Source organism: Terrapene carolina, unplaced genomic scaffold (assembly GCF_002925995.2).
Source record: "Terrapene carolina triunguis isolate 2854851 unplaced genomic scaffold, T_m_triunguis-2.0 Scaffold419, whole genome shotgun sequence".
In the NCBI taxonomy this organism is placed as follows: domain Eukaryota; kingdom Metazoa; phylum Chordata; order Testudines; family Emydidae; genus Terrapene; species Terrapene triunguis.
This window is the reverse complement of record NW_020664770.1, coordinates 455108-482216: the sequence shown is the minus strand read 5'-3', so window position 1 is coordinate 482216 and position 27109 is coordinate 455108. Positions and strand designations below refer to the sequence as shown.

At 44.3% G+C, this 27109-nt stretch overlaps 1 protein-coding gene across 1 annotated transcript; it reads right to left on the bottom strand.

Moving 5' to 3' along the window:
- LOC112116754 (L-amino-acid oxidase-like) lies at positions 1-26562 on the bottom strand. Its single transcript, XM_026658231.1, has 7 exons — positions 26499-26562; positions 7485-7708; positions 6332-6438; positions 4807-5008; positions 2543-2596; positions 1519-1652; positions 1-811 (listed from the first exon to the last, which is right to left on the bottom strand). The coding sequence occupies exons 1-7, from the start codon at positions 26560-26562 to the stop codon at positions 1-3; spliced, it is 1596 nt and encodes a 531-aa protein (XP_026514016.1).
- Between the last annotated feature and the right edge of the window lie 547 nt (positions 26563-27109).

Here is a 27109-nt window from a genome sequence, read left to right as displayed (position 1 = left end):
TTAAAGTTCATTTTCCTTCAGCTCATGTTGCTGCCTCGGTGAGGCGTTAATAACAGCATGGATGTTCCTGGCTGCTCTCAAAGCAGATTTCATAGCAGTGTCGATCCAGGCATGAGGCTGGGCTGTGAGTTCTCCTGAAAAATGGATTCTTCCTTCATTCTGAAACAGAGCCTTGGAGTAGTCGACATATTGGTACTGGGTGAAGGAAACATATGAGCCCATGGAATATCTGTCTAGGCCCCATTTCTTGATCACATATTTATTGCAGACACTCCGGATATAATCTTTGGGCACCTGGTGGATTTCTGCCAGGTCCTCCAGCACCACATCAACACACTTTTCATCACTAAGGGAAATAAATAATTCAGCATCATCGCCCCAAATGTAGGAAGCCAGGATCACGCCCAGGCCACTGGGGAAATTGTGGCTGGGGTAGTAGACGAATCTGGATGGGCGATCAGTGATTGATCTCCCGCCATGGATTCCATCCTTCTCCCAAAACTTTTTAGTACAGGCCAAAGCAATCTTAACGTCCTTTGAGTAGTGAATGGAGCGCAGGGCATGGGTCTTGAGAGGAGAAAGAGGTGGAGAAAATTTAATGAGCCGTGCGGCTTTTGCAGTGGTTGTTACAAGGACATAGTCGGCCGTCACAGATAAGGGTACCGATGTGTTTGCCCTACGGTAAAACACTCTCACTTGGTCACCCTTGGTTAGTATCTTCACTACTGGAGAGTGAAACTGAATACTCCCACGAATATACTGGTAGAAAGCATTAGAAAGTTGATCGAATCCCCCCGTTATCTCATCGTAACTGAAAGAAAGAGGGAAAAGAGATTATGGTAAAACAATGACATCCTCTGACAAGTTATCTGAATGAATTTCACAAGAAGAATAATTATGAGGAGAGCTGTAAGGAGCTTCATAGCTGAAGATACAAGCTAACCTCCACTGATTCTCCAGCTCCAGCGTCTAGCAGAGTGCCAGGTCTGCTGCAGTTAAGGTGAAGACCAGTTCTATGATTAAAGATTCACTCTTCCAAATGCTCTAGAAACCTCATGATTACTCACATTGCCTTGGAATTAGGTATGTTTCATAGGATTGTGGGTAGAATTAGTGATCCTAATTTGGGGTCATTTAACAAAAGGGTTCGTGAGATACAACAGAGCTCTGCCCCAATATGCCCATAGCACATACACTCTTGAGTTACTTATTGAATTCCATAGGAACCCACCCAGCTAGAAGCCATGGACTCTTTCAGTAATGTCCTGCTCACCCTGTGTGAAGGGACCTTTGCATTTCATGGCTAGTGAATTATACATATACCCTCTGTGACTACTGAGATCAACAGTGCCTTTGTGAAAGAAGGTGACCAGCTGCATTGATAGAAGGGATGATAGATGGATGAGATAGAATGAGGTTGCAGAGGTATTTAAAAATGGATGGTTAGATAGACAGATCCTACCACAGGCACATGTTCTTCCAAATATAAAGCAAGTAAATAGATTCATTTCTTCTCACCTGTTGTTGGAGAAGGTAACATGAGCCATGACTGAGTGAAGAAATGACATGTAAAATCTACCATCTTCATTCAGCAAGTCACCAATCATGTCGATGGCTCCTCTACTTAAATTTCCTTCTTTAATCAAATACTCCTGGGTGGGGAAGAGTGGAGAGGGTGGAAGGTGCATGCATATTATATCCTCATTTAGAAATGACAGCCGAAGAGATATTTCATTGCAGATGAGCACAGAAATTATTCAGTATGCATTAGGGATGGGCAGTGGTCAAACCTATTCACTACCCCCCTGTGTGATTTGTCTGCTTCCTCATAACCAATCATTAAAGTAAGGTTGATGCTCACTTTCAAGACACAATCCCTCACCCCTTTCCATTCACAGGATGAAATCCTGATCTCAGTGAAGTCAATGGGAGCTTTGCCATTGACTTCAATGAGCACAGGATTTCATCCATAGTGTCCATACCACAGTTTAATTACCTTGGATTAGAGAACTGTGGTCCAGACAACACATCTTATAGGGTAAAAGTAAGAGTGGGAGGAAGACAGAGGAAGTTGTCTCATTCAAATAACTGTGGATGAGGATACAAAACTGGATGTCAGCTGGGATGGGAAAAAGAGATGCTAAATCTATTACAGAGGAGTGGAGGAGAGTCCTGTCTTCACAACTCAAACACTGGGTGTATGGGAGCACCAAGACTGCTTGCTTTCTATGGGCTGGTGTTTTGGGTAGAGAGAAGCAGAGATAACGTGGATCCATGTCCCTGCCCTCCTCCTGCCAGAAAGCAGATCCAGGAAGACCCAAGGGGGAAGTCCCCTGTATGTCCCCTGAAGACCCATGAATAGAATGTACTACCTCTGCCCAGCCAGGATCTTTAGGAGAAGTCCCATGTATTATCTTCTACCATGACTGTGTGCATGTGGCAAGATCTATCCCACAAGGAGTTCTATTGGCTAACATAATGAAAGGTTTAGGAAACTAGAAACATTTAGATTCAAAGATACTGGAATGCCAACTTCCATTACCTTGGTGGAAAAGGAATCATATTTCTCTTTCAGAGCACTGCAGTCTGTTGTCACCTGGAGAGCAACCAAGAAAACAGTCCTTTGTTTCATGATCATGGCTCTGCCTTTAAAGGTTCCCCTTCCCCCACTCACCCCACCCCTATGTGATTATGTACTTAAAGACAAGGGCTCTACCAAATTCATGGACAGTGGAATCAGAGGCAGGGACAGGGCTCTTACCGGCCCCCCGGCTCCAGTTGCTAGTCTCCTCTGGGCTGTGGAGGGATGTGACTTACCCTTCCCCTGTGCAGCCACTCTGGGGGGGAGATCAGACCCACCTCTGGATATCTACAACAGGATCTCCCCCTCAGCCCGGCCGAGACTAGCAGCTAGGAGCCCTCAGCTGGGGCACTCCCAGCAGCACAGGGGAGATCAGACCCAGCTCCACCTCCAGAAACCTCTTGCAGCTGCAGAAAGCTCCAGAGGGTGCTGTTGTGAAGGCAGCACAGAAGTGAGGGTGGCAATCCCACAACCCCGCCTCAACTGCTTTGCAACACCCCCCCATCCTCTCCGGCCTCCTTTGGATCGGGACCCCCCACGGTTACCACTCCATGAAATTTCAGATGTAAACATCTGAAAACATGAAATTGATTGATTTTCAAATCCTATGACCATGAAATTGACCAGAATGGACCATGAATTTTGTAGGGCCGTATTAAAGACTGTATCCTAGTGCATATGAACAAGGGGGCGGGACATGAAATGACTGCTCAGGTGAAAGAGCTGTTAACAAGATTGTTTTAATAAGGGTAAGGTAGCTTTTTGTTTTTCACTTCTACGGTTCTCTAGCTAACTGAACTGCTTTCACTCAGACTTTCTAAAATATAAAAAATAAATAGACCAAAGGGAAACCTTTCAGTAGTGCCTAAATTAATTTGGGGCCTTAACTCCCATTTTCATAAGTGACTTAGGTACTCGGGGGGGGGCAGATTTTCAAAGGTATTTAGGCATCCAGAGATGCCAATAACCATCTGCTGGGATTTTTGAAAGCATGTTGGGTTGGGATTCGCAAAGCATTTAGGAATCTAATTGTCATTAAAATAAGTGGGAGTTAAGTACGTCAGTCTTGTGAAAAAAACACTAGGTGCTAGGGCCCACATTTTGAAAGACATTGCTGTGCTCATTGACACACTGATTTAGGAGACTAAGGGTACGTCTATTCTTACCCGCTGGTTTGGCAGCAAGCAATCGAACTTCTGGGTTCGATTTATCGCGTCTTGTCTGGACACGATAAATCGAACCCAGAAGTGCTCGCCGTCGACTCCGGTACTCCTGCTCGGTGCAAGGAGTACGCGGAGTCGACGGGGGAGCCTGCCTGCTGCGTCTTGACCGCGGTAAGTTCGAACTAAGGTACGTCGACTTCAGCTACGTTATTCACGTAGCTGAAGTTGCGTATCTTAGTTTGAATTGGGGGGTTAATGTAGACCAGCCCTAAGTCTCATTTTGAGATGGTGCAATTGACAAAGCGATTTAAGTGCCTAACTCCCTTTGTAATTGATTGGAGTTAGGAGCCTAAATATCTTTGTGAATCCCACACTTAATCATCTCAATCCCATTGACTGTCTATGGGAATCCTAAGTGCCTAAATCCCTTTTAAATATGAGATGTAGGCCCCTCAGTCAGTTATCTTTAAACATCTGGGCCTAGATTCCCACAGGGACTTAGGCATTGCATGCTCAGTATTGCAATACCTAACAAGTAGGTGCCTAGAAATGCACTGGGATTCACAAAGTCTGAGTTAGATGCTCAGGTTCCTACCTGGTGAATGGAAGGAGATAACACCCAAGAATGGGAACCACAAAAGCTAGCATGCCAAGTCACTTAAATGAGCCAGTGGGAGATGCCAAGGAGAGGGGTGTGTCCTAAGCCCTACTCCTCTCAGCAGGGCTTAATTTTTAATGAAATGTTCAAGCAATTTTTTTTACATTCATAACTGATGTAGCAAGCCCAGTAATGCCGGAGTTATGAACTTCCTAGCCTAGAGGAGCCAGGGCTCAGTTTTGGCAAGCCCTGGCACAAATTAAGCACTGTCTCTCAGGCAGGTCAGCACCTAAAACCCAAGCTCTGCCAGCTAGCCTGGGTTGAAAGGACTCTTCAACTTGAGCGAGATGGTTTTGTGTCTGTGGATGAGACAGGTTTAGGGCCAAAAACTGATGAACAGCCCATGCTAACTTTGAAGTGAAGACCTACCTACAGTACATGAGTCCATTCCACAACACACATACCTTATCCAGTGTCTGCTCATAAAGTTGAGTGGCAGATTTTCCCTTCTCTGCGGGATGCACAGGGTACCGCAAGATATCAGGGTTTTTTTCCACATCTTTATATCTTGCTCTGACATTGTTAACCAAATACCAGGCATTCGCATCAATATTATAGAATGTATTCAGTTTAAGTCTAAATTGTTTAATAAATTCACGCACAATCCTAGAGATAAAGGAAAGAGGAGACAAAAAGAAAATGTCAAAAATGTGAAAGAATGTTATATGCTCATATATGATCCTCTAACAAAAATCAGATGGCTCCTACCTATGTAATTGAAATTATTTGTGGGTATATGACCCTAAAGAGATATTTCACCTGAAAACAATCATGCAACTAGTGCTGTTAACTTTTTTCAATTGTGAAATTTTTTGAAATATTGACATTATTTCAGTTTTGCAGGGCTCACATCAGACTCACTTTCACAACTTCTTAATTAAAAAAATGGGGGAGGGGAATGTACTACAAGCCCAAGTTTTCAGTAAATGAGCAACATTGATAAGTATTTAAATAATGATTTGTTTCCAATAAAAAATGTAGGCAAATGTGTCATGAAAAACATTGGTAAAAACAGGAAATGCCATTTTTCAATGAAAAATACTTTTTGCTTGAAAAATTTTGACCATCTCTTCCAATCAGAACAGTCCCATTGGCTTCAATGATTACACATGATGATCAAGTATTACATCTACTAATTGTAAAATCAGACTCTTTCTCACTCATTACAAGACACATGACAGCAAAAGCGGCCCGTTCCTAAAATTCTTCAGAGCAAAAAAAGATCAGATATATACATGCATTTGTAATAACACTACTAGGGGGTGTATCTGCAGGGATTGAACCTGGGACCTAAGGATTTAAAACAAAACCCTGCAGTGGTTGAGCTACAGGGTAAGGGAGTAGCAGACTCATAAGCAGAGCTGTTTGTGAAAACTGGTATTCTATTGCGAGAGAAATACTGGTATTTTCATGTTGTTTTCATCCCAGAGTGTGATGAAAGGTTCTGAACATAAATGTCAAAACATCTAGACATTCGCAAATCAAAATGTTTCAATTTGGTTGGCTGACTTGAAATGAAATGTTTGTCTGCGACTGCCTGAGCAGCCACAGCCAAATCTTTGGTTCCCTTTTGCTTCTGGGGGAATTAATTTGGAGTAGTCCTGGGCCCTGGGATCTCTATGGTCATTTAGCTGCACTAGCTGGTGCAGTAGCAAGCCATTACTTAACCCACTCTCTGCTTCAGCCCACCCACTCCCAGCCCCTTTGTGCAAAAAGAGTAACAGCTCCAATTTTTCTCCTTCCTGCAGATAGGCTGATGATTCAACGCAGTGCTTGTCGTCCACATGAGAGAATAAAGGGGTATTTTAACTATTCAAATCTGCACCTCCAAAGATTTTTTCCCCTAGGAATTATCATAAAAATCTTTAAAATGGGATTTCCACTATTCTGAACAAGGTTGGTGGCTGAGCAGGGTGAACTGTATATTACCTGTGATGTTTTGGCAAACGCATGGGTCCCAGATCCATGTACCAATCTCGTTCTCGATAGGTCTCGATGCGTCCTCCCAAGTGGCCACTGGCTTCCAGAATCAGAACCTAGGAACATGGAACACAGGCCATCATTTTCAATCCCTTGTCAGTATATTTCTCTCTTGTATGGTAAAGGTTGATTTGGTCATCACAGAAATAAAATTAATATTTTATAAAAGTAATTTTGGACAGTAAGTAAGCACTCAGGCATTTATTCAGGAAAATGAGTAAGCATATGCTAAACTTGAATTTGAACTCCCTAGGATTTAAGCACGTGCTCAAAGTAAGTATGTACTCAAAATAAGTATGTGCTTAAAGTAAGTATGTGCTCAAGCAGCTTTTCTAAATAGAGATGTATTTCTGAACTGAGATCTCAAGGATCAGATTCTAATCTGGTAGTTTTTACATTAATAGTAGCCTTTCCCATGTATTGTAAGTACCAGATTTTCAATGAGAGAGTGTTTAGTACAACAACTAAGCACTTAAAGTATAAGTGCACAAGTGATCTCTGTTGATTTTTCCAGCCTTAGGGGGTTGTAGTTCTTGGGTGCTCTCTAGAGGGAGAGTTGTGGATGTGTAGGCAGTGGATAGGGATAATGGATTTCAGTCTTTCCCAAGGCTAACAGGAGGACCAAGAGAGTAGCTCCTTGGAAAAACAAAACAAACAAAAAAGACCAGGTTGCAAATTAAGGTTGTTATGGGATGGCTAATATCAATTTTCACACATAGAGAATTTTGTTAGAAACATGTGGACTGTAAAGGGGTTATGATGAAGTGTTTGAGTCTTTTGGAACATTTCCTTAACTAATCACCATCTTCATAAAATACAGTGATTGCAGGGCTTATTTGTTACAACATTATTATTTTTTCTTTTGATTATGTTGTTATTTCTCTAACAATCTTAAGTTTAAGTCAATTAACTTTTTGTCTGGAAATGAAAAAAAAAATCTGCCATCCTTCTTTCTTCTTTTCTTAGTTCACCCAGCTTACTTAAGTTCACCTCCTTTGGTTCTTCTGCATTGTTAATGCTATGAAAAAGAAACAATAAGACTATTTCAAGGGAGCACGGACTCCCTGGCCTTTCTCTGGCTCCTCTCAGTCGATAGAATTACCTTGCAACCAGCATCTCTCAACAATTTGGCAGCTGTGAGTCCACTGATTCCTGCCCCAACAATCACCACCTTCTTTGAATTACACCTTTTTTCCAATCCATTTTTGGCAATATCCACCAGTTCGTCATAGTCAGGGTCCTTGAAGCATTGTTCCCACTTCTTCAGTTTGCCAGGCAGGCTCTCCAAGCTCGGGAATGCCACAAGGAGGAAGAGCTGAAGAAATACTAGAGACAGATATACAAAGAAAACAGATGACACAGGTGAAGGCAACTCTTTCTCTGAGAACACAGAGCTCAGTAATGTTACTGACATGATGCGCCTCAGCTTTAGGAAGAGGCTAACACCCTCAAATGTGGAGCTCAGTTGTGTGAACAAACTAGGAGAGTTATTATGATCAAATGCAGTGAGCATATAAGCTAAGGGAAGTTAATACTCAAATCCTCTAAGAGTTGATGCACTCTTCTAAACTAAAATATCACATGGCCCATTCAAAACGTTTTCTACACTGAGGGTCCTGCCCCCCACAGATACATTTAAATCTGTGCATCCCACAGAGAACTGATGATATGGGGGCTGGCTGTCCTGTGAGGGAATGGCGCAGGACAAATTCATATGATGTAACTGATAATTAATATGGAGTTATACCTATCTCATAGAACTGTAAGGGACCTTGAAAGGTCATTGAGTCCAGTCCCCTGCCTTCACAGCAGGACCAAGTACCATCCCTGACAGATTTTTGCCCCAGATCCCTAAATGGCCCTCTCAAGGATTGAACTCACAACCCTGGGTTTAGCAGGCCAATGCTCAGGGCAAGAAATAACCACAAACAAAGGTCAAATTGAAGCAGTACTGAGGGTTAGTGTATTGCTTGCTTCCCTTATTTGCACAATTATACTCACACACACATTCCATGCATACTGGTGACAGGCTTTCGACGCAAGTGTTGCTTTCGATCTTAGGTGACTGAGACTGGCCAGGTTCCAGCTTCCCAGAGATCGAACCACTAGGTGATGAGAGCCCGCGGAATCCCTTTGGATCTGCGGGAGGGCGCTACTTCTTCTGGTCCGGTCCTGAGTTCTTGCTGTCGTGGGTTACATCTCTCTCTGGCCACTACTGCCGTAGGTGTATATACAGTCCCATATACACCTTGATTATCCTTACATGGTAATATTTCGGTTCAAGCCTTGTAATTGGTTTTTTACACTCATACTATCTCACTCACTCCTTACATATTAATTACATATTCATAAGCATGAATACAATTGGTAATATAGCTTTAAGCAAGCCCCTCATATCAGCGAGGACTTCCACTGGTGTTTGTGGTTCAGACAGGAAGCTGTGTAAACTGCACTTCAAAAGCAAGGTAAGGACATGACAGGAAGTCTACACAGACACAGGCAGAGACTGCTTGAAAAGGCAGATGCAGGGGGACCATGGGCTGTCCCCATGGAGCAGGAGCTGCTCCTGCCTGGCAGAGGCCAAGCCATGGATGGGGGCCACGGCCGACTACAATAATAAGGTCTTCAAGACTTGACCTCATGGGTTGAATTGAGAACCTAACCAGAGTCTTCTTCACAGCATTTAAAAACTCAGTTCTGCTTTTCCTTTCCATGGTGCAGGACAATTTTTTCTTCTGTTTTTCCAACATATAAATCCCTGATTCCCCCTCTCACAAAGCACAAAGGAGTTCCCACTCCTGCTGAGCACAGCTGTTTAAGTGTCAGACAGCGAACAATGTGGTTCATCACATAACCAATTCCCAATCCAGTTAGAGCTTTAAAAGATCAAATCAACCATCTAAATTCTATTGTATAGTTCAGAGCAACCTTAGCAGCGCCCACACCACCCTTCCTTCCCATGCTTGTGTAGGCAGCATTGTTGAACAAAAAAGAGGTGAACTTTATACCCCAGAGCTCTCTGACAGTCCCTGTGGGCCACTGGCCACTGAAATAAATATATCTTGCAAGACGCGGCATAATATATCTTGACTTTTGTCAGCCTTTTGACAAAATCCCACATGACATTCTCATTAAAAAAAACCTAGGGAAATATGGTCTAGGTGAAATGAATATAAGGTCGGTGCAGAACTGGTTGAAAAACTGTACTTAAAGTGTAGTTATCAATGGTTTGCTGTCAAACTGAGAGGCTGTATCAAGTGGAGTCCTGTGGAGGTCTTTGTTTGGTACTATATAATATTTTCATCAATGATTTGGATGATGGAATAGAGATTATACTTATGAAATTGACAGGTGACATCAAACCGAAGGGCTTGAAAGCACTTTGGAGGATGGGATTGGAAATTGAAAATGATCTTGGTAAATTGGAGAACTGGTCTGAAATCAACAGAAAAAATTCAATTAAGACAACTGCAAAGTACTATACTTAGGAAGGAAAAATCAAAGGTACACATACAAAATGGGGAATAACTGGCTAGGTAGCAATAATGCAGAACAAGATCTGGGGGTTATAGTGGATCACAAACTGAGTATGAGTCAACAATGTGAAAAGGCAAATGTCGTTCTGTATTAACAGGCATGTCGGATGTATGACACAGGAGCCAATTGTTCTGCTCTGCTTGGCTCTGGTGAGGCCTCCACTGGAGTATTGTGACCAGTTTTGGGCACCACACTTTAAGAAAGATTCGGATGAATGGGAGAGAGTCCAGAGCAGAGCAACAAGAATGCTAAGAGGTTAAGAAATACTGAGCTATGAGGAAAGGTTGAAAGAACAGGGCATGTTTGTTCTAGAGGAGAGGAGGCTGAGGGGAACATGATAACAGTCTTCAAACATGTAAAAGATTGTTATGAAGAAGATGATGATCAATTGTTCTCACGTCCACTGAGGCCTGGTCTACACTAGGCTTTTATGTCGAATTTAGCTCCGTTATATCGAATTAACCCTGCACCCGTCCACACCAGGAAGCCATTTAGTTCGACATAGAGCTCTCTTTAAATCGATTTCTGTAATCCTCCACAACGAGAGGAGTAGCGCTAAATTCGAAATGGCCATATCGAATTAGGCTAGGTGTGGATGGAAATCAATGCTAATAGCTCCAGGAGCTATCCCACAGTGCACCACTCTGTTGACGCTCTGGACAGCAGTCCGAGCTCGGATGCTCTGACCAGCCACACCCCGGGAAAATTTGAATTCTTTTTCCTGTCTGGGCAGTTTGAAGCACAGTTTCTGTTTGGACACCGTGGCGAGCTCAGCAGCAGTGGCAGCAGTGGCAACGATGCAGAGCTCTCCAGCAGAGATGGCCGTGCAATCTAATAGAAAGAGGGCCCCAGCATGGACGGATCGGGAAGTCTTGGATCTCATTGCTGTGTGGGGAGATGAGTCCGTGCTTTCCGAGCTGCGCTCCAAAAGACGGAATGCAAAGACCTATGAGAAGATCTCTAAAGCCATGGCAGAGAGAGGATACAGCCGGGATGCAACGCAGTGCCGCGTGAAAATCAAGGAGCTGAGACAAGGCTACCAGAAGACCAAAGAGGCAAACGGACGCTCCGGATCCCAGCCCCACACATCCCGTTTCTACGAGGCACTGCATTCCATCCTAGGTGCGGCCGCCACCACTACCCCACCACTGACCGTGGACTCTGAGGATGGGATATTGTCCGCGGCCGGTTCTTCAGCGGACGGGGAAGAGGAGGAAGGAGATGAGGAGGACGAGGCAGTAGACAGCGCTTACAACGCTGATTTGCCCGACAGCCAGGAGCTCTTCATCACCCTGACAGAGATCCCCTACCAACCCTCCCCAGCCGTTATCCCAGACACAGATTCAGGGGAAGGATCAAGCAGTAAGTGTTTTAAATATCTAAACATTTATTTATAACATAACTGGCATATTTAAAATATTAACAATAGCTAAAGTGCATTAAAACATGTAAACATTTATTTACAACAAAACAGAAAGATTTAAAATATTAACAGTGGGTAAAGTGCTTCAAAACATGTAAACAGGAAAGTCAAACAAAACGGGAATCTGTGCAAAGTGTATCATGATTAGTCTGTCTTTGGGCGCTTCAATATATAGTCCGAACTATTTTCAAAAAATTTCACAATGTCCGCTTCATGATTATAGTGCCCAAAACGCTGCACTCATTTGTCCCTCCAAGGGCACCTAAGCCAAAAACTGGTCAATGTAACCGGGGATAGAGGCGACATCCTCCGGGGAGAACTCCTCATAGGCCTCCTGCAGGTGTTTTTCCAGCCTCATAAGCAGGTTCCTGGGCAGGGAGAGCTTATTAGGCCCCCCGTGGTAGGACACGTTTCCCTGCCACAACGCCAGCAGGTACTCGGGGATCATGGCCTTGCAGAGCATTGCAGCAAATGGCCCCGGTTTCTGCAGGCTGTCCCGGAGCATCTTCTCCTTCTGGCTCTCCGAGACCTTCAGGAGGGTGATGTCTGGCATGACTCCCTGCTGTGAATTAGGTAGGGGAAAGTTAGTATTGGGACTGCTTGCCCGTCCCTTTACAGAACTGCAACCGCCGGTTTACAGCCACGCGGTTTACAGCCGCGAGGGGGTGGGACAGGGCCAGAGTTCATGCTTGCAGGATTGCTGCCAGCAGAGACTCGCATTGCTTTCTATGTGAAAGGAGGCCAGTGCCACTCTTAAAGTTTTAAGCGGCCACAAGTCTACGGCTTACCATGTTTGCCATCTAGACAAAGTCCGGTGTCCTGCCCTGCTCCTCAGCTCGCCACAGCAAGACCGCAGGCACTGTAGGCGAGGGCCGAAAATTCGACCTTGTCCTCAGTGCGCATGTGATAGGTGCTCTGCATGGTCTTGTTCACAGAGAAAGACTATGTTCTCTGTTCACAGATACATTGATCTGTCTCAGGAATTCACTCCCTTTTTCCAATTCCCACAGCCACATCTGCCCAGAGGCTAGCGCACATTAGGAGGAGGAAGAAGAGGACACGGGAAGACATGTTTGCTGAACTAATGGGATGCTCCCGAGCACAGGCAGCCCAGCAGACACAGTGGAGGGAGAACTTGTCCCAAATGCACCGGGCAAATATTGAACGGGAGGAGAGGTGGCGACAGGAGGACAGGCAGGCTACTCAAACGCTGCTTGGACTAATGAGGGAGCAAACGGACACGCTCCGCCGCCTTGTGGATGTTCTGCAGGACCGGAGGCAGGAGGAGAGAGCCCCGCTGCAGTCTCTCTGTAACTGCCCTGCCCCGCCACCAAGTCCCATACCCCCCTCACCCAAAGTCCAAACACGGAGGGGTGGAAGGGGCCGTGAAAAATTTCACTCCACCCCTGCGGACTGCTCTACCACTAGAAGGCTCTCATTCCCCAAAATTTGAAAAGTCCTTTCCTACCCGCCTCACACAAGACCCCGTCCAAGTTTCACCCCCCCGTTCCATGTGCGGTTGTTAATAAAAAATACGTTTCTGTTCATTACTGTTTCCATCCTCTTCTTTTGGAGGAGAGTCTGTCTGAAGGGGGGGAAGGGGCTTGGTAATTGGACAGGACAGTCACCTTTAGCAGGGGGCAGGTGCAGCAGCAGGGCACATATACAGTGCAGTGACTAGTTATCCTGGTCAGTCTGGGAGGTGGTTTTCATGTTCTGTGTGGTGGGGGGGGTGGTGTTGCTCTGTGACTTGGTGGCGGGGGAGGGCAGTTACAGATCTTATGCAGCGGTCCTTACCCTGGATCACAGAGCCGCGCAGCAGGGGATCTGTAACCCTCCTCCCCCTGCAAGACAGTCACATAGCCGACACATACACGCAGTCCCGGCCAGGAGGGCTGGCAGGCTCCGTTGAAACAACCAGTCCACCACCGCGGAGCCTGTCATTCCTGGAGTTTAGAAGCATCATTTGCATCACAACCCTAAACCCGCCCCCCGCCACAGTCTGCGTCCCAGGTTTAAAACATTCCCGCGAAAACAGTAATAAAGACAACAGTGTCCATTAACAAAACAGAACAGATTTTATTTTTTGGGAAGGGGGTGAAGGGGGTATGTAATTGGAGAGGATAGTCGACGGCAACTGGGTAAAGAAACGGGGGCAAGTTCAGCTTCTGTGTCCACAAACTTAAAAGTCACTGGGTACCCTGCTCAGCCTTGAAACTGGCTTTCAAAGCCTCCCGGATGCACAGCGCGTCCCGCTGGGCTCTTCTAATCGCCCGGCTGTCTGGCTGGGCGTAATCAGCAGCCAGGCTATTTGCCTCAACCTCCCACCCCGCCATAAAGGTCTCCCCCTTGCTCTCACACAGATTGTAGAGCACACAGCAAGCTGCAATAACGATGGGGATATTGGTTTCGCTGAGATCACAGCGAGTGAGTAAGCTTCTCCATCTCCCCTTGAGACGGCCAAAAGCACACTCCACTACCATTCTGCACTTGCTCAGCCGGTAGTTGAACAGTTCTTTTTCTGTGTCCAGGGCGCCAGTATAGGGCTTCATGAGCCAGGGCATTAGCGGGTAGGCTGGGTCCCCGAGGATCACTGTAGGCATCTCCACATCCCCAACAGTTATCTTGTGGTCCGGGAAGTAAATACTTTCCTGCAGCCGTCTAAACAGACCAGAGTTCCTGAACACGCGAGCGTCATGAACCTTGCCCGGCCATCCGACGTAGATGTTTGTAAACCGTCCCCGATGGTCCACCAGTGCTTGCAGCACCATTGAAAAGTAGCCCTTTCTATTGATGTACTGGCTGGCCTGGTGGCCCGGTCCCAGGATAGGGATGTGAGTCCCATCTATAGCCCCACCGCAGTTTGGGAATCCCATCGCAGCGAAGCCATCTATGATGGCCTGCGCGTTTCCCAGGGTCACTACCTTTGACAGCAGTACCTTGACGATTGCCTTGGCTACTTGCATGACAACAACCCCCACGGTAGATTTGCCCACGCCAAAGTGGTTCGCGACTGACCAGTAGCTGTCCGGCGTTGCAAGCTTCCAGAGGGCTATGGCCACTCGCTTCTGGACAGTCAGGGCTGCTCGCATGCGGGTGTCCTTGCGCTTCAGGGCAGGGGACAGCAACTCACAAAGTTCCAGGAAAGTCCCCTTCCGCATGCGAAAGTTTCGCAGCCACTGGGATTCATCTCAGACCTGAAGCACTATGCGGTCCCACCAGTCCGTGCTTGTTTCCCGGGCCCAGAATCGCCGTTCAACAAAATCCACATGCCCCATTGCAAACGTGATGTCCTCGGCGCTGGGTGTCGTGGTTTCTGACAGGCGTGTGCTACTCTCGGAGTTCAGGTCCTCACTCCGCTGCCGTAGCCTCCTCGCCTGATTTCTCTGCATCTGCCTCTGGGAAAGGTGTATGATAAGGTGCGAGGCGTTGAGAACGGCCACAACTGCAGCGATGGTCGCAGCGGGATCCATGATCGCAGTGCTGTGGCGTCCGCGCTGTCACTGATCAAAAAGTGCGCGAACTGATTTCCCGCCGGCGCTTTCAGGGAGGGAAGGAGGGCAGTAGTGACTGACGGATGACGACAGTTACCCAAAAGCACCCTCGCCACATTTTTTTACCCAGAAGGCATTGGGGGCTCGACCCAGAATTCCAATGGGCAGCGGGGACTGCGGGAACTGTGGGATAGCTGCCCACAGTGCACTGCTTCCAATGTCGACGCTTTCCCTGGTAGTGTGGACTGACAAAGTCGAATTACTGTCCTTAGTGTAGACACACACGTTCGACTTTCTAATATCGATTGCACATATTCGATTTAACTAAAATCGAACTACTCTCGTAGTGTAGACATACCCTGAGAAAAAGACAAGAAATAATCAGCTTGATTTGTCACAACAGAGATTTACGTTAGATAGCAGGAAAACTTCCTGACTGTAAGGATAGTCAAGCTTTGAAATAGGTTACCTAGGGAGGTTGTGGAATCCCCATCATTGTAGGTTATTAAGAACAGGTTGCACAAACACCTATCAGGGATAGCCGAAGTATACTTGGTGCTGCCTCAGCACAGAGATGATGGACTAGAAGAACACTTTCGGTCCCTTCCAGACCTACAATTCTGTAATTTCTGTGATGAAGTAAAGGATGTCTGAGCCTCCTCTAGTTTTCCTTTGGCAGTTAGCATAAAGTGGAGCAACTCTGAACCTCCTTTAGTTTACACCACTGGCAGACAGAGATCCCCCAGATCAGGGAGGCAAAAAGCTACGTTTGGTCCAAGCTGCAATTCAGTCCAAGAACGGAGCGATTGAAGAGATGGAGGGGGACTATCTGCCATATCTGGAGACATAGTTAGTGCCTCATTTATAGTACCAAATGGAAAGTTTAATTTTTGGTTTGTGGTATTGAAAGAATAAGGCACTCTTAAATTTTCCTTAAAAGCCAGTATTGTCTGCCCATTAAATCCACGACTCTGGGTGAGGACAGAGCCATATATTTCAGATTGACTGAAAGTAACTGAGCACAAAATGTATCCAACCCTTTGAGCCCAGGAATTATATAGGGTCTCCACAGGTAGAAACACACTTATGTAATGTATTTCCTGCGACAGTGTGAGAACTCCAGGAAGATCTGGATTGAAGGCACTGAACATTGTGTGTCACAGTTCAGGGCAACTGCACCTGTGTTTCCCCTTCCCCACCCTTAGGCTTACAGCTCCCCAGCCATCACCTCTCTTGGGTGGAGACCTGCATCTCCCTCCTTCCTGACTGGGGTATTTCCAGGCTGCACAGCTGCCAACCTACACTGCAAATTCCCTAGCAAGTCAGACTACTCCAGCAGGCCTACTTTGCTTTCTCCTCAGACATCATAAACAGCATAACTGTCCACTTCTCACCACAAAGCTCTTTCGAAACAAGTACATTCATTCTTAAGGTGAAAGCGTTACAGAGGCTATGTCTACACTACACAGCTTTTAGCGACATGTCGGTGTCGCTACAGCCGTGTTACTAAAAGTCGCGCAGCGTAGCTGCTGTTTGTCGGCTCTCCTGCCGACAAAAAACTTCCATCCCCAAGGAGCGGCATTTGTGTTGTTGGCAGGAGAGCATTCCTGCTAACAAAGTGCTGTTCACACTGGCTCTTGTCGTCGCCAAAACCTTTGTCTTTCAGGGTTTTTTTTTTTTAAACACCTCTGAAAGACAAAAGTTTTGTCGTGCAATTGCCAGTGTAGAAATAGCCAGAGAAAATCTATTAAAAACAATAAAAGAACTTAGACACGCAATCCAGTAAGCTTACCAGAGACCACCCTAACTCCAGCCAGGGCAAGTGAACAGCCCTACAAACCCCACCAAGGCAGCTTTCTGTGATCACAAGTTCATAACAGCTGTTCCTCAGGACAAGCACCCTCATTAAAAGTTTAGTCCCTCCTTTATACAGCCAGGGTCTTTGATCTGTAAGATGTAAGCAGAGTCAGGATGAGCTCTACCTTGACATCTGGTGGTGAATTATGGCGAGTGTGGAAAAGAACCTCAGGCTGATCTTATTTGCATAGGCACACCCACATGCCTAGCATAAGCCCACAGCAACCGAAAGTGGTTACTTTGGCTGGTGTGGGATCCCCAGTTTCTCTGTTATTGGGGCAGGAAGAATAAAGTGTTGTTACCCTGATTATGTGAATCAAGGCCAGTGGAATTGTTGTATGCCAGAGGGACTCACCATTACCTAAGTAGCACTCGCTAGACAAGGGGCATGGGTTCCAAAACCCAGTGAATTGAGAGAGGATAGGGACAGGTATTTGTACCTGATGGTATAGGTCCCCTTTAAGGGCCTGAAACACCAATTGCACCACCACTGTGGAATAGCAGAGCTAATTTTGATTCTATTGAGATTCTAGTTACAGGCTGCTATGCAGAATTCACTTTGGGCCAAGGGTGCACCAGCACTGGGGCTTCCCTACTACTAGCTGCAATCATTAAGAGCTGAAATCACAAAAGAGCTAAAGTTACTAAGAGCTGAGATCATTGTGTTAACTAGTGGGGGAGCCTGAAGCTATATTGCTAAGCGGCTGGCGGAGCAGTTTGCGGGGACGGCTGGAGGAGCGGAGCCTTGTGGAGACAGTTGGAGGGGCCCAAGGAACGGCGAGTGGAGCCATTTGTGGGGACAGCTGGAGCGGCTCACAGGTCGGTGAGCGGAGCGGAGCAGCTGGTAGAGCAGAGCAGTTTTTTGGACGGCAGGAGCGGCTCACGGGATGGCTGGTGGAAGTGGACTGGCTCGTGGTGAAGGCTGCGGCGGAAGCCCATGGAGAGGCAGCCGTTAGGCCTCGGATCACGTAAGGTGCCCCTTAACACCCTGTGTGCTCCCCCTTTGAACTCTGGGGCTGCACTGACCAGGGACAGAGACTTTGGGGGTTGTTGGACTTTTGGGACTTTGGGTGATTCTTGGGTTGCTGGATTCAAGAACCAAAGGGAAAGGACACGGCCCAATTTGCTGGGGTGGGTCTTTTGCTCAGGGTTTGTGTTATGAATCCTGTTTGTGGTGTTTTTCCAATTTAATGCTGATGTTGTTTTCCTGATGTCGTTTTCCTCATTATTAAACATTTTCTGCTACACTCAGACTCCGTGCTTGCAAGAGGGGAAGTATTGCCTCTTAGAGGCGCCCAGGGGATGGTATATAATTGTCCCAGGTCACTGGGTGGGGGCTCAAGCCGGTTTTGCATTGCGTTATTGAAACAGAACCCCTAGATACTGAACCTGGCCCTTGTTGCTGCCAACTCAGATGGGCAGAAGGGTTACAAAATAGATAATTTGCAGGCAACACTTTTCTCCTCAGGGTTTAGCTTCAAAAGGCTAGGAACGTGCCCAACTGGAAGCGTGACATTTGCATACCCTTCCTCCTGTGGATTTCCTGGGAAATTCCCTTAACTTTAAACATTTACATTGTTTCAAATAGTCCTTTTAAGATCATAACACTTATCAAAGTTTCATTTGCCATGTCTCCTCCCTAGAAATGTCCCCTACAATCCCACAATGATAGATAAATATTTGCATTTTTAATACAGTGAACTCCTAAAATATTGATGCTTAATTTCGTAAGGTTTGTCTAGGATATTGCAGGAGATTGCTATATTAGTCACATCTAGGTTCTTCTTACTCTGAAATTATCAGCATTCTTTTCCTTATCTTTTGTCTGCGATAGGACTGACATGGAGATGATGGGGCTGGAGAGAGAAGTTCTGATGCCAGCGATATATTCGCTATTACATTGCAGAACTAGAGATGTCTGCCAGAGCTAAACACCAACCAGAGATTATTTGGCAGAGGTTATATCCATCAACAGGCAAGCAGGAGTGCTTGCCTTCAGAGCTCAGCTGGGAACATAAAAACAATGTGGATGGAATTCATCCTGGTGGAGAATAAAGTCCTACACATCACATGAGTTCCATGTTCACTTGCTCCTGAAAGGAACAGCCATCTTCGGGATGGTATGGAGCCCTCTACATCAGAAGGTATTCCTGGAGGAAGGGACATAAGGATGCGTGGGTTGGGAATGGTCACCATAATTTCATTTTTTCTTTATTGATGGATTTGAAATTAGTTTGCAGGCAAGTGAAGCAGGTGGAAGAGGAAAGGAAAACAAATATAATGGCTATGTTGGACTGCTAAGCATCCAGCAGCAATCTTTGATCTAAGGAAACACCTGCAATTTCTTTTATTACTTTTTTCCAGTCATGTCCAACTCAATTCAGTTGTGGGCGGTGATATACAGCTGAACAATTCCTATGTTTGCTTCCCTCAACCTACCAAAGCTATTTCTCTCTTATTTGAAATGAACCTCAAGCAGCTAATCCTCATAAATGCCCTGATCTCCCGCAAGCATGGGATCATCAGGTTCACTGCATTGTCAAGGGTCAAATGAGAGGGGATTATCATCAACACATTATCATCAGCAAGGCCTTACAAGTGCTGTATGTTCTCCCTCTCCTCTGTAACCATACACCATGAGCCTCTCATTGTCACAGCCTAATCATCCCCTCCAACTAAGTCTATACAAGTAGTCTCACTCAAAGTGTGGATCTGGCATTGACCCTTCCCAAGTTTCATGCCACCAAGTCAGGTATCTTGCACTATGGAGAAGTAACAGAAGAAGTCAGTCGACTGACAGAACTTTCCCGCTGAAACAAGTGAAGGCTTTGCAAATAAAAATTTCCCAGTGCAGAAATAAAGTGAATTAGTGCTAGACAGAAAATTGTATTTTCCTTCTTTTTTGTTATTTATTTGTATTTTTTTGTAATAGACTGGTTTCATTTTTTTCTCAGAAATGCTTGTGGAAATGTTCTGTTTTACTGACCAAAAACCAAGCCAAAACCCCTGGAAAATAATCATTTTTCATTTTTTTCCAAAATATTTCAATTTTTGAAAACAAACAGAACACCCCACCCCCCACAACAAATCAGCATTCAGTCTTTATTAAAAATGACTTCCTAAACAAATAAAAAATTCCATGAACGTTTTTTATTTGGAAAGCAAATCAATTTTCCACTGAGTAATTCTTCATATGATACATTTTCATGAGCTGTAAAATTAATTTAGATTTCCACATTTGCATTCGCGACTCGTTCCTCTTCCTTGGTCAAAATCAAATCTAAGGGCTTGTCTACACTTACCAAGAGATCGACAAGCAGCGATCGATGCATCGACCGCAGATCGCTCTCCCGTCGACCCCTGTACTCCACCAGATTGAGAAGAGTAGGGGGAGTCGATGGGAGAGCATCTCACGTTGACATTGTGTAGTGTGCACCTTGTGGTAAGTAAGTTTAAGCTATGTTGATTTGAGTTACACTATTCACGTAACTTAAATTGCATAGCTTAGATCGAATTTCCCCATGTAGTGTAGACAAGGCCTAGAATAACTGCCCCCCACCCCAGATACTTCCTCCACCTTCTGAAACAAAAAATGGTTTCCAGTTTGGACAGAGCAGAGCTATTACACCAGTGTACCACAATACAATTGATTTTGCTGTGTAATTGAGGCCAAGTGCAACCAAAAATATGCCATTAGTGCTGTTGTCTGCCACACTTAAAGAGAAGTAAATGATAATGGGAGAACAGTGACTGAAAGAGAGAGAGAGAGAGAGAAAGAAAAAGACAAAAAGAGAGACACCATAACAAGAGAATGAGAAAGATGTGAAACAGGAAAGTTAATTGAATATCTGGTAGAGTAAGATGTTCCCAAAACGACAATCTATCCCCATCCCTCTGCAAAAGTTTTAAGAAAAGTTTCACTCACAGAACTTGTCCATGTCTCAAGTGGAAGCTCAAGTCATCAAGGGAACCCTCTCATTTTATACATACAACTAGCCTGGCTGATAAATAGCCTCTAGGGAACTGCTAGCTCCATGTCTAATAAAGCTTGGAGATCAAAGGGCTTCCTCCTGTGATGTATTCAGCACAGCTTGTGGGTTGAATCAGCACGTTCTGGATACATGGGACTCAGGATCAAAGAATGTGTGGGTGTTGAGAGGCTCTGCCCTTTCCGTCCCTCTGAATCTGGTAGCCCTCCATTCTTACCGGAAAAGCATGTTCTTTTCCCTTCATCTCCTTCTGCCTCCCTTGATCCTCTGTGCTCCATAGCATGCCCACTGAACCCAATAGTGTATGTGATACTTTATAGCCTTTTTCATAGTCATATACTTTAATCACCATGCAAATTATGGCTTTGACTAGACCCATAACAAAGGCACAAACTCCCCAGTCTTTATTTAGGATCCAGTCCTGCAAGTTGCTCAGGACACTCAGAACCTCACTGGATCAGACCTTATGGTTCTGGGTAGCACCCAGTTCTCTGAATTTCAAACGGCTCGAGTGTTTCCATATTCCAGTTTTACCGTGCACCCAGATAATGGAATTGGAGCAAATCCACGTAAATAACTAGGATTAGTACAAGGAATATACAGTGCACTTGGTATCAGAGACAGTTATACATGACACAAGGAGCAAAGCCAATTGTCTGTGATACATAGTTGTTATATCCTACAGAGAAAGGAAGATGTTTGGCTGACATTTCTATTCAGGCAGAGCTAAAGTCGTTTTGGTGCCTTGTTTGAAAAGCACAATTCAAATCTTTATTTCCTCAGTTTCATAGACTTTAATGCCAGAAGGGCCCATCATGATCATCTAGTCTGACCTCCTGCACATCACCGGATACAGAACCTTGCCCACCAACTCCTGTAATAGATCCCTAACCTCTGGCTGAGTTACTGAAGTCTTCAAATTTTGATTTCAAGACTTCAAATTACAGAGAATCCGTCACTGATTCTAATTCAAACCAGGAAGTGAGCCATGCCTCATGTTGAACAGTAAGGCAGGAAAAAACCAAATACCCCAGGATCTCTGCCACTCTGACCTGGAGGAAAATTCCTTCCTGGCCCCAAGTATGGTGTTCAGTTAGACCCTAAGTATGTAGGCTAAACTGGGAAAGAATTCTTTATACTAACAGAGAGCCCTCCCTCTTCAGCATCCCATCTTCAGGCATTGGAGATATTCACTAATAGCAGTCACAGATGGGCCATATGCCACTGTAGGACACCTTATCATACCATCCCCTCGATAAACATATCAAGCTCAGTCTTGAAACAAGTTAGCTTCCCCTCCCTCTTACTACTTCCTTTGGAAGGCTGTTCTTGAACTTCATTCATATGATAGTTGTCTAATTTCAGGCCTTAACTTGCTGATAGCCAGTTTATATCCATTTGTTCTTGTGCTGACATTGGCCCTTAACTTAAAGAACTTCTCTGCATCCCTGGTGTTTGTCCCTCTGATGTATTTATAGAGAGCAATCCTATTTCCCCTCAACTTTCATTTTTTTAAACAAGCCAACCTTCTTAAGTCTTCTCTCATAAGGCAGGTTCTCCATTCCTCTGATCATCCTAGTAGCCTTTCTCTGCACGTGTTCTAACCTGAATTCATCTTTCTTAAACATGGGATACCAGAACCCGTACACTCCCTTGTCTCTACTGGAAATACCTTGCTAATGCATCTTAGGACTGCATTAGCCTTTTTGCACAACCACATCACATTGGTAGCTCATAGTCATTTTATGATCAACCAGCAGACCCAGGTCTTTCTCCCCTCTGTCACTTCCAACTGGTAAGTCTCCAGCTTACAGAAAAAATTCTTGTTGTTGGCCCCAAAGTGCATGACCTTGCACTTCGAACTACTAAATTTCATCCCATTTCTATTACTCCAGTTTTCAAGGTAATCCAGATCTTATTGTATGATATTCCTGTCTTCGTCCACATTGGCAATACCTCCCAACTTGGTGTCATTTGCAGATGTTATTAACACATTCCCACTTTTTATGCTAACGTCATTGAGGTAAAGTTAAATAAGATTGGTTCCAAGACTGATCCTTGAGGAACTCAACTTGTAACCTTCCTCCAGCCTGATAGTTCACCTTTCAGTATGACCCGCTGTAGTCTCCCCTTTATCCAGATCCTTACTCACCTTTCAATTCTTGTATTAATCCTCAGCTTCTTCAAGTTAATGAAAATTTTCTCATGTGTAACTGTATCGAATGCTTTATTGAAATCAAGTTAAATTAGATCTACTGCATTTCCTTTGTCTAGAAAATAATTATCTTCTCAAACGAAAAATTCAGGTTGGTCTAGCATGATCTGCCTTTTGTAAAACCATGTAAAACCATGTTGTATTTTATCCCTATTGCCATTTATCTTTTAAGCCTTTAATTACTCTCTCTTTCTAAATTTGTTCTAAGATGGTTGTTCCCAAACGTTTTCCCTGCATGACCCCATTTTCGGATATATTGCTTCCTGTGACCCCAGATAGCATGGAGGATACCATTCAAAAATAGCGTCCTCCATGCAGCTTGGCTTCTCACGCACTATATGTGCAAGGTCATGCCACATCAAGGACACCATGTTGCTTTAGAAAAATGGCATCGTCCACACAGTGTGAGCTTGCACACGTCTGGTGTTTGCAACGTCATGCTGCATGTTTTACTAAATAGCATCTTTCGCATACTTGGGATTGCCGCAACCCCATCTGCTCATGGAGTGGCTCCATGTGAGGTCATGACCCACAGTTTGGGAACCACTATTCTACCACCACGGATACTATTGAGGTCAAACTAACGAGCCTGTCATTTCCTGGATCGCTTTGTTTTCTTTCTTAAATATAGGTACTATATTTGCAATTCTCCAGTCATAGGATACGACCCCCGAATTTACAGATTCATTAATCATCCTTGCTATTGGGCTTTCAATTTTATGAGCCAGTTCCTTTCTTATTCTTCAATAGAGATTGTCACTCTGTCTGGAGTGTTTCACAACTGTGCATGCCTACCTCAGGGCAGACTGTGAAAAACAGGGCAGACACCCCAAACTGGTGATATGGTCTATAATTACATTTTAACAAGCCAATAACAAATGTGAATACCTAGATCACTATAACAGTTTTACTATGGAGTCGCAGACTGGTCCCCTGAGACTCTCCAGTCTGTCTTGTCACCTAGGCAAACTGGACTTAGTGATAAATGGTCACTTACACCAAAAATCACACCACGTTCAAGTTGCTTCCGGTCCCAAGAGACCAGTCACTTACTCTAGATCAATTGGTACCGTAGATCTGACACCAAAGACAACACCAGTAGCCAATTCTGTAATAAACTTTCTAAAGGTTTATTAACTAGAAAAAAGAAATAAGAGCATTATTTACAGGTTAAAGCAAGCAAACGTACACACAAAATGAGCTGCAATCTAAATCCTAAGAGAGACAGCGTTGTAATGTTTTGTTAATTCAAAATATCTTTCAGAGCAGACCCAGGAGGTAGCCTCTGGGTCTGGCTTCAGTTTGGTACCTCTGGCCCTGTGAGAGACCAAACAGCAAAGAGATGGAAAATGTTTCTGTGTCTTTGTTTGATTTCCTTCGTTCAGCTTCCCAGTCCACAGGATGAGCTTCCTTGCACGTAGCATTTCCAAGGTGTGATAGGGACATTAACCAGTCCTTTGTATTGCTGTGTTCCTTGATGGCCCATTTGATTTTGATAGTTCCTCTGGATGGGGGCCAAGGGAACACTCTTACCATCTGGATTCACAAGTTTAGAGTAAACATTTTCAAAGTCGTAAAGCAAAACTAACATATTTCCTGCTAGCATGAAATACAGACATTATAAATAAGATTAATGCATGCAGCAACTTACAAACATTCTATAGAGTCTAAACACTGAATACATTCTTATAAGACTAATACCTCTTTTGAGCAACACTAACACGCAAGTGAACTGGTCTGATCTTCAGCTATGAGTTTGTCAGTTCTTAGCTAATGCTTGCAGCCTTGGCAAGCGCTGGCCTCTGGCATGCCAGCATCACAGAAATTATCTGGGGCTCCTAGTTTGGTCCCAACAGGCTGTTTGAGTCTGCGTTCCACCTCATATGTGGTAATTTCTACTTCCATATTCTTGTTCCCATGTGTCATTCTGGCCTTGCCCCTAAGCTCCTCATTACCCTTATTAAAAACGTAGGCAAAGCATTTAGGTGTGGACCATACCTAAATTATCTTTAATCTTCACCCGTCTTCAATGTTTAGCAGTCCCACTTCTTCTTTCCTGCTTTCTTTTTATTTAGCTAGCTAAATAACCTTTCTTATTTGTTTTAATTTCCTTTGCAAGGTCCACCTCTGTTTGGCTTTTGGCAATTGTCACTTTATCCATCCAGGTAGCTTTCTTTGTTGATTCATCCCTTCTTCCATTCCTTGTAAGCTTTCTGTTTTCTCTTAATCACCTGTTTGAGATGCTTGGCCATCCATTTCAAAATATTTGAAATTTTATTTCATTTTGAGCTCTAATGGTCTTGAAAGGTAATATGCACTCAACAATGAATGGTGAATTTTGCCTCATGTCTCACATTTTGAATTAAAACATCATTTTGGCTTGGATTTTGGAAACTGAGAAAAAAAGTTTTCCTCTTTCAGTTTTCATTATTTTCCAGATTTCTCCCTTTTATGCCCTTTCAAAAGGGAGGAAAGATAAAACATATGAGAGAGTAGGTTGAGAATTACTCTTTGTATTATGTCTTTACTGTATTCCAAGTTATAAATTGTGAAAACATCACTTAAAGATTTTTCAAGATTTGTTTGTGAAAAAAATTATTTTACATATTTTGTTTTTTCACCCTTTTCCAGTTGGTAATAAATATGTAAAAAATGTTATTTCCCCTATTTTCCATTACTTTCTAAAACTCCTCCCCCAGCCCCACCAAATTTGGGTTTTTCAATACTTTCTTTCACTTTTGTACCTTTCCTACAATTTTTCCATTGGAAGGAGAGAGAAAAGGAAAAAAAGGCAGAGAAAAGTTGGGAAAGTACCAATATTGCAATAAAACAAAGAGAGGATACTGACATCATTCAATTTCCAAAACCAGAAAAAAACCCTGACATTTGGAGTCAAATCCTTGAAATATAAAAAATATTGAAAATCTCTATTTCATATGAAACTTTTTCATCATTCAATTTGGTAAATTTTCCATGAGACAATGGAAATTATTTAGTAAAAAATAAAGAGATTTTCCCATTAAACATTGTGTAGTCAACACAAGCACTGTTTTCAGTGGGAAAAGAGTTTGGTTGACACATTTTGACCAGCTCTAGGTAAAGTTTCCTTCCCTGACTCAGTCTGAGCTAATATTTTTGGCCAGGCTGGAGCTATATTCTGACATTCTAGCTCTACAAGGTGGCTGTTCATGTATGTATGTATGTAATGTAATGAATTTTAGTGGTAGTGTGGGAACTCCTAGCATTACCAGGAAAGGCTGGATTAAAGACATTGACATTCTTGATAATTACTCTGTTCTTTTTACGCTGCAATTATCTTCATCTCCTTGCAAATGTTTGTAAGTGATATGCTAAGAGAGACGCAAGGATGATTGGGCTGGAGAGAGGAATTGCCACCACAGCTATTTTTGCAATCACACTGCAAATCTGAAAACGTTCCCTGTAGATTAACTTCCATGGATCTGAATACCAAGCATGGATTCATTTGCAGAAATTATGTCCAGCAACAGACAGGCAGGAGTACTTAACTCCATCTCCCAGCTGGGAGCACGAAAATGATTTAGGGTGAACTTAACGGAAGGTTATGGATAGATTTTTATACCTCCATGAGAATAGCTGGAGGCCAAGGGCACAAAGATGTCAGAACCATAGAAGACCGTCACCATGGTGATGTGTGAGGTGCATGTGGAGAAGGCCTTGGACCTCCCCTCAGCTGGATAGATCCACAAGATGGCCATTAGGATGAAAGCCTAAGCTACCAAGATCAAGAAGAACTGAATCAGGAGCAGTATCAGCCCCTCAATGAAGTCTACCACCTCACTAACTCGTATGTCCATTCAGGCCAGCTTCAAAATGGCCAGCACCTCACAGAAGAAGTAGTTGATCTTGATCAGGCTGCAATAGACCAGACTCATGGTGTGAAGCTGATGTGCCTTGTGGCAAAGAGGAAACCTCATGTCCATGAGCCAGTTGCCATCCTGGCATTGATCAGCCTGCTCGTGATAAGGGTACAGCACAGAGAGTGGCAATTGGCTAAGTATCAGTTGTAGGCCATCATGGCATGGAGGACACACTCGCTTATCCCCAGGAAGAGGAAGATATACATCTGGGTGATGAAGCCAGCATAGGAGATACTCTTCCTCCTGGAGAGGAGGTAGAGCAGTATCTGGAGCATAGTGGTAATGGTGTAGCTGATGTCCAGGAATCACTGGT

What these genes read in the sequence shown, in the direction of transcription:
- LOC112116754 (XM_026658231.1), bottom strand. Translation starts at nt 26,562, where the DNA reads ATGGTGACGGTCTTCTATGGTTCTGACATCTTTGTGCCCTTGGCCTCC. An exon ending in CGTTTGCCAAAACATCACAG is followed by an intron (nt 5,009 to 6,331) that starts GTAATATACAGT and finishes CTTTATCTCTAG; the next exon opens with GATTGTGCGTGAATTTATTA. An exon ending in GTTACCTTCTCCAACAACAG is followed by an intron (nt 812 to 1,518) that starts GTGAGAAGAAAT and finishes TCTTTCTTTCAG; the next exon opens with TTACGATGAGATAACGGGGG.